The 11,587-nt window shown below is 45.4% G+C and overlaps 1 protein-coding gene across 1 annotated transcript; it reads right to left on the reverse strand.

Moving 5' to 3' along the window:
- Positions 1-4,201: 4,201 nt before the first annotated feature.
- LOC119454206 (pseudouridine-5'-phosphatase-like) lies at positions 4,202-11,268 on the reverse strand. The gene is made up of 3 exons (XM_037716193.2): positions 11,078-11,268; positions 4,955-5,173; positions 4,202-4,251 (listed from the first exon to the last, which is right to left on the reverse strand). The coding sequence occupies exons 1-3, from the start codon at positions 11,148-11,150 to the stop codon at positions 4,202-4,204; spliced, it is 342 nt and encodes a 113-aa protein (XP_037572121.1). The 5' UTR covers positions 11,151-11,268.
- Positions 11,269-11,587: the final 319 nt, after the last annotated feature.

Raw genomic sequence — 11,587 nt, forward strand, 5'->3', positions numbered from 1 at the left:
CCATGTGGCGCCCCAAGCACCTATTGAGGTGGGGGCACCTTCGGGTTGAGGTCAAACACCCCTTTCAAAGCGTTCAGGTCCCATAATGGCCGAGCACCAGGCCGGGAGCGCGCTTGTACCTATTTGACCGGTAGGTACCCGGCGGCAGCACTTGCCTCCCACAGCCGCGGCGGATGCTCGTCTACAAGGCCGTCTGTGGTTGGACAAGAGGCGCCCAGAGACAACAGCTGAAGTCTCTATTGGGCCCTCTTTCGAGATGTGGACCCCCACGACAGCCGAGCACCAGGCCAGGGGACATCTCTACCCATGAGAAAAACCGGTGGGTTCCCGGCGGCACCGGGATTTGAACTCGGTACCTTCCGCATACGAGGCGGATGCTCTACCGCTAGGCCATCGCTGCGGTCAAGGTCTCGTCCCTCGAGACGAGACCTTGGAGGCCACCAGCCCGGAGGTCGATGGCCCCTTGTTCTGAGATGGCGGAGCAGCGCTAGCTGCAGCCGCCGAGGGGGCGGATGGCGTCACCGCCGGCCCGCTACGCGTGTGCCAGACAGCCGCCGGGAGCCGTTGTGGCGCTGCCCCCTGACGCGCCACTTCGGCAAAGCTGGTTTTTGGCAGGTGCAATACCCGCCTGCGTGCGTCCTTGAAAGTTATGTTTTCTTTTACTTTAATAGTTACTATTTCCTTTTCTTTTTTCCAGGTTGGGCACGACCGCGAGTAGGCGGCGTGCTCCCCATCACAGAGCTTTCACAAGACAATGAGGAGTGTTCAGAAGCACTGCATTTCGCACAAGTTTGGCGGCCTCGACAGTTCTGTGAACTATGGCCGAACCGCTGGCATTTGAAACATCGTAGAGGATTTGGCACGTATGGCCTAACAGGAAGCTTCTCCAAATGCCACTAGGTTGGGTAGTTTCTCGTATTGTTTCATATCACGGAGCTCCAAGAGGAGATCCCCGCTTGCCATCCTGGATGCTTTATAGCCTGGTCCAAAAATATCAGTCAGAGTCTTTGACACAAGGAAAGGTGAGATTGTTCGTACTGATTTGTCTGTTTTTTCCGAGTGGATCACATGAAATCGGGGAAAGTCATGTGTTTGACGTCCAAAAAACTGGAAAACATCTTCGGTGCGCCCTCGTTTCAGACGGCGATCAGTGAGTGGGGGGAAGGAACTTGCCATAAGTATAGGTGAATGTTCGGCAGCAGCGCCAGCCACCCACCATGAAGCCCAACTAGGGAAAACTACCTGGAAAAGATTGGTCCTGCAAACGCCAGCTGTACGCCACTACTATAACCAAATATGGAATATTCAAGGTTGGCTACCCACACAAGGTTAACCTTAGCTAAATTGGAAAACGGAAGTAAAAGGAAGTGAAAAGAAGACAGGATAGACTGAAAGTGAGAGTGAAAGATGATGGTTTAAGAGGAGGACAGGAAAACGGCAACTGCCGATTTCCCCTCGGTGGGTCAGCCCAGGGGTGCCGTCTATGTGAAGCAGAGGCCGAAGAGGTGTGTTGCCTCCGCCGGGGGGCCTTAAAGGTCCAAGCACCCGGCATCGGCTCAACCCCCAGGATCCCCCTTTCCCCAGACACGTCTACACGCGGGAGGGTCCAACCCCCAAGGGAAGTCTGGTGCCGTCAGAGAACATGACCGGCTATTTCAAACCAGTCTTTTTGGCGGACAGATCCGTTAAGTATTTGCCAGAGGCGCAAATTCAAGTTTCGACACCAATTTTCCGGTACGTGGTGGCGCAACTCACCAAACGCCTGCTTGCGCAGACGCCCCTGCGGGGTACGGTCAGAGATTTTGCGACAACAAATGGCGAAATTACTCGAGCTGATCTTTCGGTTTTCTCACTGTGGATCACGTGGAATTGCGGGAAAGTTTCGGTTGGTTTCATAAACATATACAACGATTCTGATTCCTCTGAGGCTGGCGATCAAGACGGGGAAATGTAGGGGTTACCATGTAATTGTGTTTTGTGTTCCGCAGCAATGGCGGCCACCCATGGAGCCCAACTTGCGGACGCTGCAGTTCTTAATGTTTAAGACAGCATACGCCAACCGTACATCGCTACTATAATATATTATGCCATGGGAGGGCAGATAGACACAAGGTTAACCCAAGCCGCCTATGAAAAAAAAAAGTGAGGAAGTAACAGTAGAGAAGAGGAGACATGACAGTAAGGAAAGGAGATAGGAAAGAAAAAAGGTCAGAGAGGGGGATAGGAAAAGGCGATCAGCCGGTTTCCCCTGGGTGGGTCAGCCCAGGGGTGCCGTCTACGCGAAGCAGAAGCCAAAGGGTTGTGTGTGTTGCCTCCGCCGAGGGGCCATAAAGGTCCGAACACCCGGCATCGGCTCAACCCCCAGGATCTCCTTTTTCCCGGACACGGCTAAGCCACGCACGGATGGACGCGGGAGGGTCCAACCCTCGTGTGCTCGGGTACGTCGTGTCGCAACAAACCAAACGCCAGCTGACGCAGACGCCCCTGCGGGGGTTTGGGAAAATGCCATTGAACCTGATCTCTACTAATTTGAATGCGTATAGTTAGGAAGCACATCGCGAATTTGCACATTTAGTGGTTCAAGTAAATTTTGCACAAATATAATCTGGGGTGTATGAAACGTGGGCCAATGAATAGCAAAAAATAATTGTGGATCGAAGACGAAAGTTATTTGAGGACGGCTTAATGGTGATTCATATAGTCGTAAGAAAGTCTGAACGGTTAGAAGGTGAAATCGGCATAAAATGGGTGGGGATTCTCGCTTCCAGATATAAATACGGCATTTGCAATGTATTTTGGAAGGCCAAAGCACAGACGTAGCGCCTCTCGCTCTAATAAAACTAGCGAAGCTTGTATGATGGAACACATGAAATAAAACAGCCAAATTCTAAAACCTGACGAACGTACATTTTATATACCATAAAAGTGGATTTTCTTCACATACCTGTTCTTCGATAGCTCAACTTGCGCAAAATGCCCATTGTACGAGCAGCTCCTTTTGTTGCAAGATATTCAATATACTGCCGCCAGTTAAGATTTCCCTTAGAAATAACTCTAAGGTACTTCAGTGACTCTACTTGTGGGATATCTTCGAGATGATAGTTAAGCGATATGTATACTGATGTTGCGGCCATTAATGTCGAATTTTTCTTCTTCGGACGCGAATCACACTGTCCAGCACATCTGGAAACGCTTTCCGCACGCGGTGAGGTGCCATTGTTTGACAGAGTATTGTGTTTTCCCTATTCTACACGACGATAGGATTAGCAGCGATCAATAAGCGAGCCTTTATTTTCCCGACTCTGCCGTCGGGGAAATAAAGGCTCAAAAAGTGTGGATGGCTAGGTGACGTGTAGCAATTCTAAGCCACGCGCAACAAAGCGATTGTCACGTGTTCCGACGCCCAGTCAAGTTTTGAGACACGTGATTTCCAGTAGGTAGTCGTCTCGTACAAAGCAATATCGTATTTACTCTTGTAATCACCGCACTCGCATAATACTCGCACACCCACACTGCCCACTTTTTTTTTTCGAGTAAATATCGTACGCTCGAAAAATATTGCAGTGATTGCCGTCTGCTTGTTGCAGTGCCTTAATTCCAGCCGATCGGGCAGAGTTTTCCTCCATTGCATGCGCAACAGCGCACGTGCGCTTGAACGTCTCCGAATTCAGCAGACACAAAAAAGAAAAAGAAATAGCCGCGCGGACAGCGCTAATAGTTTTTATTGGATATTATATGATCATGGTTATATTAACATGCTACAATATCAAAAGCTGAAAAAATGTGCTTTTCAAAGATAAAAATTTGAAAAAAAAAACGTCGGAGAGTAATAATGTCACAGTACTTGAGCAATACAAACTTTGCTGAAATGTATAGGAAATCTTTACAATGTTATGCTGACAGTACAGAAACAAAATGAAAAGAATGAATTGGCTTCAACTGTATGCACAACATCAAAGTTTCAATGTTCTACCTCGTCATCGTAGCTGCCAACCTGTGAACATAAGTAACAAAAATTTCCCCCGGACAAGGCAAGATTGGGGGCGGGGTGCCTGCACACATATTGCAAATATTGTAGCGCTTTGTTACTTGCTACAGATCGCTCGTGCTCCTCCTATGCTGCTACTCATTGTTACGCCCGATATAGCAGCATAGACAATTGAGCGAGCCAGAGCAATTGTCAAGATGTAATCTCGTGCTCTCACGTGACTCCCTTCTGCGTCACGATGATATCACACAGCATGACACCTCCTGGGATACAAAATCTAAAGTCACTGATAGAAGAGCTGTTGTAGTAAATTATTTTGGGCTCTCTGATGCTTGTCCAGTATGTTTCTATGCTGTCGAGGCACGGGACCTTCATTTAACCTTTGAATGACGGCACTGAAATCCCCCAAAAATGTTTATTGTCCGCCGAAATGTGAAAAACAAATTGAGGATAAGAATAATAAAAAAGAACAAGTATCTTGCAGAAATCATTGCAGCAATATGGGGAAGCACCAGGCAATAAAGGGCTAACGCAAAAGTGAACGGTCGGAAATATGCCAGTACTTAGTTAAACACCGTGCACAATTTCCCTTGTGCATAAGCCTTCGATGATATTAAAGTTGTATAATTAAAGTCTAGGAATTCACATGCCTAAACCGCAACCTTGAGTATGAAGCATGTTTTAGTGGGGGAATCCAAATAATTTTTTACCGCCTCGGGTTCGTAAACGTGCACTCAAACCTAAGCACACGAGTGTTTGTGCGTTTCGGCATTACTGAAATGCGGTCGCCACAACCATTGAGCTTAGCAGCCCAACGCCATGACCACTTGAGCGGCAACGGCGGGGATGGAAGGCACTTTGACGAGCAGCAATATTCATTGTCTTACCATTCCCCCTTTTCATCTGTGCAAAACATGCAGTGGAATGAATACCGATTGATTGATTGATTAATTGTGTGCTTCTCACCAGGCATGAGTTGCGCAGTGGGGAAGAGCTCTGCGTGCATCCGGTGCAGCTCGGCATCGAGTTGCTCCACGGTGAGCGGCAGCTGCAGCCTGTCGATGATGACGCGCATCGCCTCGGACCCAGGGGTGCCCATCACGGCTGCCTTGATTTCCCAAGTGTAGTCCTTGCCATAGCGCTGCGTCACCTGTTGCATGGCCTCAGCGTACAATGACTCTGTGTCTGAACAAAAGAGGAACGACAGGAAGTAAATCCTACCGCAAGAGTGTGAATATGAAATTTCAGCCTATGGAAATACGGCTAAACAAACAAGAGGGGACCACAAAGGTCAGGGTCATTAGAGCATTATAACCCAGAACAGCGTGGCAAGATGTACACAAATGGCCTAGTGACATTTAAGGGGGGCTAAAGAGAAGCACTAAACCAGTTTAGAGTAATGAAGTTATTCTTCCATAACGTTGTTTTCATTAATTTCACCGTAATAGGTCCACTATTAAGACAACTGAATAAAGGTCAAAGTTCTGTCTTTTGAATTTTGCACTGAAATCCCAGCACAAGCATGTGAGCGTCAACGCAGATTTCAAGGGATTTTTTTTTTTGTATTAACATGCTCCATGCTTTAACATGCTTTTTTGTATTAGTATGATCCATATACTAAAGTATATGGATCAGGTCCTTGCGGCTCAGTAAACGTTCTTGAAACCCGTCGAGTTGAGTTCTTGGTTCTTTAAACACACAGTAGCTCATCTCTGCCGATAAATATTTAACTAGTCCGTAGCAGGCACCGCCGTCAAAGTGCATATGACGTCACAATGAGCTTGTGAGAACTTCGGTATTTCATTTTCGTGCCTTCAATGCTTCAAGACTGCCTTCAAGACTTCAAGAGTGCCTTCAAGACTTCAACACTTTTCTCACACAACAAGCGACTTTTTTGGCATTGCAGAGTGGCAATTTACAAATGCAGCTCAATTTTTTTTCCTTTAGCATCCCATTACCATCATTTGCTAGACCAACCTGTTTTTACTGGTCTCTTTGGCAACAAAAGTTGTGTTGCATGTGCTGCTTATTTTTCCTACGAACAGCGCTTTTGTTGTATGTCCAGGGCCCCTTTTGTTCATTTCTTCCCTTATGTTTGTGACTTTTAGCTAGTAATCTGTGTGCGAGTGATGCCGAGTTTCTGACTGGATGGCCACGCCCAACGTCATTTTTGAAAACTTGGAGAGAGGTGTACAAGTATATGGATCATTCAGGCTTTCGTAGTGCGTAGTGCAGTTTGCTCTGTTCTCTTATGCAACAAAAAATATGGGGCTTTACGTGCCAAAACGACTATACGATCTAGCACCATAAGTTGATCTACCAATTATATCGAAAAGGCGGCGTTGGAGTGGAGCCGTAGCTTGGAATTCATTCATGGGCTAGGTCTGCCCACAGATGGTAACAACCTTAAAGATTAACCTTACAGAAAATAAATGATATCAACTGTGTTTGTAAAGTTGTAAATAGCTTTAGCTCAGGCCCAACTCCGATGTCATGTATTCAGAATTCAATTACACGTAAAACAGAAACGCTTTTTAGGGATAACCACTCGGTCGATTTTAATGAAATCTTTTGCACTTGAGGGAGAAAGTTAAATTCTAGTGACGGTTGAAAGGTCAATTTTGATTTAAGGCGAGAATTTTTTATTTAGGGCAAGATTTTTGCAAAGGAATTTTCGAAAATTGGTAGGTGAGAAAAAATAGGACGAAGTTTACAAATTCGTAGCTCTGTAGCAAGAACAGATATCGCAGTTCCGTAAACTGCATCCATTAAGAGCATCCAAATCAGACAAATCTGACACATCAATTAAGTGAATTTGTTACACTGTTTACAAGGGTATTGCAAAAGTTTTACTTCCATATTCCATGTATAAAATAGATTGATTTTGTCCACTTTAGATGTACCATTAGATGGATTTGACAAAATTGTGATGTTGTTAGTCATTGCTGAGTGAGATTTGTAAACCTGATAGTTTATTTTACTGAAAATTTGCACTATTGAACCATTTTTAATAAAAAATTTAGGGCCTAAATCAAGAATACGCTACCAGCGGTCACTTTAACGTAGATGCATCAAACCTCATCAAACTTGGCGCAAGAGTTACAGAGAAAAATTATTTCTAATAATATGTGGTTTTTATTGGCACAAGGGCCAGATATGGCCAAAGAGCGCCATGAAAAATGGTGACGGTTTATCTGTGTACTATGAATAGAGTGGTCTATGAGTTAAATGGTTGATGTAGCGTGGCTGTAAAAGGGCCTAAAAGAAAGACGCTGTAAATTGCGTAAAATATGTTGATATTAAAATAATAACAATGACTAATGATTAGAGTTATGACTATAAGAATTCCGTTAGGAATTAATGATGTACTAAAACGTATACAATAGCACTAGTGCCTCAAGAGGTTCCTTGAAATCAAGGGCTGAGAGGCACGTGCTGTAAACACTTTTTCTACTGCAGCTGCAACCTGCAAGACGAGGCTGCGCTACAGATAGCCTGGCCAGATGTTTTGTAAAGTGTTTACGTCTGCTAAAAACTTTAAGACTGTATTAAAATCAAAAAGCGGTTCATGGCTAAGAAAGAATGCTGACGATATGCGGGATAAAAGTACTTTTTACGCTGGGCTTCTCAGGGCACTGGACAAGAACATGGAGGACTGTAAGAATATCGCCACACCTATCACATTTTGGGGGATCACTTCCAGAAAGGAGGTAAGAGTGTGTGCCATAGGTATGACCTATTCTTAACCTGCAGAGAAGCACTTCCCTGTGTCTTGCCGTTTTCTCGGTCATCCATTTCCCTATTCTTGGTTTGATCATATATGTAGCCTGTCCCACTGCCTTTGCCAAAATCTCCGCAACTGATGACGCAAGAAAGGCTTTAGGTCTGTGGGAGGGATAGCTATGTTTGTATCTGTATGTTTAAAAACTACTGACGTGGCACTTTCGTCTGCAGCTACATTGCCTTTTATGCCTCTATGGCTGTAGAGTTCGTTAAAAACTGAATTCTTGTGTTTTCGTAGACTCAATAGAGCTCTAACGACGCTTAATGAGTCCGTGAACACAATTGCTTTGGTAACATTCATTAGCTTTATGTGTTTCACTGCCAAGAGGATTGCGTATGCTTCCGCTGTAAAAATACTTGTATGTGGATTTAATGCACCAGATGTTGAAAAAGATGGACTACATCGTATTCTAAAAGATCCAAAGACTGAACTTAGGAAGTTGCAAGAAGTTTTCTGCACCGCAATGGCCAAAATGCGAAAAAATTACAATGTCACCCATACCCGCCGTGGTTGCTCAGTGGCTATGGTGTTGGGCTGCTGAGCACGAGGTCCCGGGATCGAATCCCGGCCACGGCGGCCGCAATTCGATAAGGGCAAAATGCGAAAACACCCGTGTACTTAGATTTATTTAGGTGCACGTTAAAGAACCAACCCCAGGTGGTCCAAATTTCCAAAGTCCCCCATTACGGCGTGTCTCATAATCACATCGTGGTTTTGACACGTATAACTCTATAATTTACTTTGTCACTCATGACGCAATCGTGACAAACCAATTCTGGGTCTTCAGGGTGAAATTGAAACATCAAACTGACCGTCATTTTCTCTTCTAATAATCGACCTATTACTGCGAAATCAACAAATCTAGAGTTCTTCAAGAGTTCTTTGTCCAAACTGGTCAGTGTTTTCTTTTAGTGTCCTTTAACATGCATCTTTGCTGCCTTAACATCGAAAGCGATGGACAGAGTGCTTCGTCACATGATGTGATACTTCTGAGCTTTTTGGGTGCTGCCATAATTCACACATAGTGCGGACAACAGCCTGCTTGTAACTTGGCTCAAAGCACATACCTGCAACAGTCAAAAAAGCGTTAGTTCTTATGCGCGAATGTAACCTGTGAAAAGGAGGAGCCCACCTGTCCTGCCTTTCCCAGCCAATCAATAAGTCAACAAACCTTACTTAAGCAGCTAACAAGAATAGTTTCTACACCACCAAACATTATGTGTTAAATGTTAATTACCCGAAGAGCGTGTTGCGAACTCTAAGAGAACAGCGGCATCGCTCAGCGTATCATCGGTATATTTGGTTCGAGTGAACCTGTACCGCGGTGTCTTCCTTGACCGTCTTTCTCAGCAGCCGTGGTCCCATCCACTACAATTGGTGCCGTGATACCCGAGATCTGCTTGAGATCTCCAGACAGCTGACGATGGAGGACACGGCACCCTTGAAGAAACTGGCACTTGACATCGAGCAACCAGTGGTGAGCCAGATGAAGACACAAAAGCTCACCTGCCTCAAAGCTATTTGAACCGGCGGAGCTACTGCATGTGGCCCTTGTGCCATCGATAGACTCAGTACCAGCCGACTCCTTAACGACTTTTCTTTTCTGGTCACGAGTCTTGTAGGGAAAAGCTTGATATGTCACCCAATGTAGCTGCAATGTGGCGCAGCGTGGTGGGTAGTAGGGCACTCAGCCATCGGCCGAAGAAAGCTGATTTTGCACATGAATTCCAGCGAGTTGCGCAACGCTTCCTGTTGCAGTGTCGCAATAGAATGCAAAAGAAGTGGTGCATACATGTGAATATGACTAACAGCACAATTGTGTTGCTAACGGCACAGCGTCCTAAAAGCGAGGCAGCAAACGTGTGAGCAGCAACAGACACAAATAGCCGGATTCACGTTACCCCTCTGACACACAAATATTTTCTAGCACTTGACAATTCGACTGAGTCGGCGAAATGTGTCAGATGCAAGAAGCGGGATCAGACGAAGACATCTGCTGCCAAAAGACTCATGTCAGCATGGTCTGAGCAGAAAACGTACAATGTGAAAATAAAGTGAGCCCTCTGTGTAAATACCGATACAGACAGTGGGAATTGAGAAGAACGCATCGCAGTCAGCACCTGGAAAGCACGGCTTTCAGGATTCCAGGAAGAAATCAAGAAAGAAGTGACTGTATGAAAACAGGTGAGGCCTTAACAACAGAATAACATAACAAAACACAAGAGCACCTCAAAGCTCAAACTCAAAGCTAGTTCATTATTTGACTAGGGGTCAGTTTTTACCAGTGTCTTAACACTACCATTGAGCAAGACTGTTACAAAAAATCTGCCCAGATGCTCCCACCACCATTGGAGAACGAAGTCTTCATCTACATGAAGAGCTCACATTAGGTATCGACAGATGAGGTATGATCTACGACTTTCATTGAAGGAAATTAGATGTTAGAAAATTTTGCCTTCATGGATGCTGGTGCGCGGTTGGAGGGGATGTGACGGGAAACTCAAGTGCGAGCATTAGACGCAATGGGAAGACCCCAAACGCTGCGGGAGACAGCTCCAAATTCCCGCCATCAAACAGATGGAGCAGAAAGTGGGACACCACAAGTAGTCCATGACACTAAACCAGGACAACATCATAGGGCATACAGGTGAGTGCTGCAGCGAGCCATACTTTGAACCATCTTGCCATTTGTGTTACGGGTGGGAATGCTGCGAATTAGAAGCGGATGGTGGTATCGCTCTCCTAATCATCGTAATGTTTGGTTACATTAAACCTGCAATGGACTCCATTGTCTCACTTGAGCGGCTTTCTTAGCTGACATAATCCCCATCCTCTACAGAATGCATTTCACAACATATATATATATATATATATATATATATATATATATATATATATATATACAGGGTGTCCTAGCTATCACGCAGCACGATAAAAAATAGGAAAGGCGTTACGCGAAGCAAACCTAGTAATTTTTTACTATTTAGTAACGCCAGTAATTTTTTCGTTACTGAGATTTAATTAGGTAATTGTAAATAATTATCTAACTCGAGAAGTACTGTGCTATCAAAGTCTCAATGAGAAAGTTGTAGAGCAACATGAAAAACTACCAATGCAGCGTTCTGTTGCTCAATACATGCTACATAAAAGTTTTTCCGAGCGTGAAAGAAGCCCCCAAATGCACGCAAAGTGGCTCGAGCGGCCAGGTCGCGCGGTAATTCTGCGTGTGTTCATCTTCATGAGTCATCTTGTAACATTTCATATGTTTTGCTACGAAGCAAGCAAGATATGCCACGAAAGCTTACCCAGGAGCAGACCATCCATGTCAAACAGCACGTGTGCAACGGGCTTGAACGCGGCCTTTGAATCGGTTGCCATATCTTGTGTTTTATCTAACTTCTTGGCACTAAGCTCAGCGCTACCCAAACAAGAATATTTCGTCAAGTTGATTCGACCCTATCAAATACCAGAGCGAAGGGCGCGAGGTCACATATGTTCGCCAAGGGACCCCCTTCTCCCCCTGCTATATAGTAGGCTGTGCGGCACAGGCACGAGGCACGACCTCCTCCATAAACTGGCACAGGTTATCGAACTCAAAGTACCGGCAGTTGGCTACCAGGGCGAAGGGCGCGAGGTCGCATATGTTCGCCAAGGGACTCTTCTCCCCCTGCTATGTAGGAGACTGTGCGGCACAGGCTCGAGGCACGACCTCCTCTATAAAGTGGCACAGGTTACCGGCATTTGGCTTTGTCTACGTCTCGTTATGACTTGAGGTGTGTCGAAGTAGTTTTCTCAACCCACGGCGGTTATTTTAC

This window comes from Dermacentor silvarum, chromosome 5, assembly GCF_013339745.2.
Source record: "Dermacentor silvarum isolate Dsil-2018 chromosome 5, BIME_Dsil_1.4, whole genome shotgun sequence".
Taxonomy (NCBI): Eukaryota; Metazoa; Arthropoda; class Arachnida; order Ixodida; family Ixodidae; genus Dermacentor; species Dermacentor silvarum.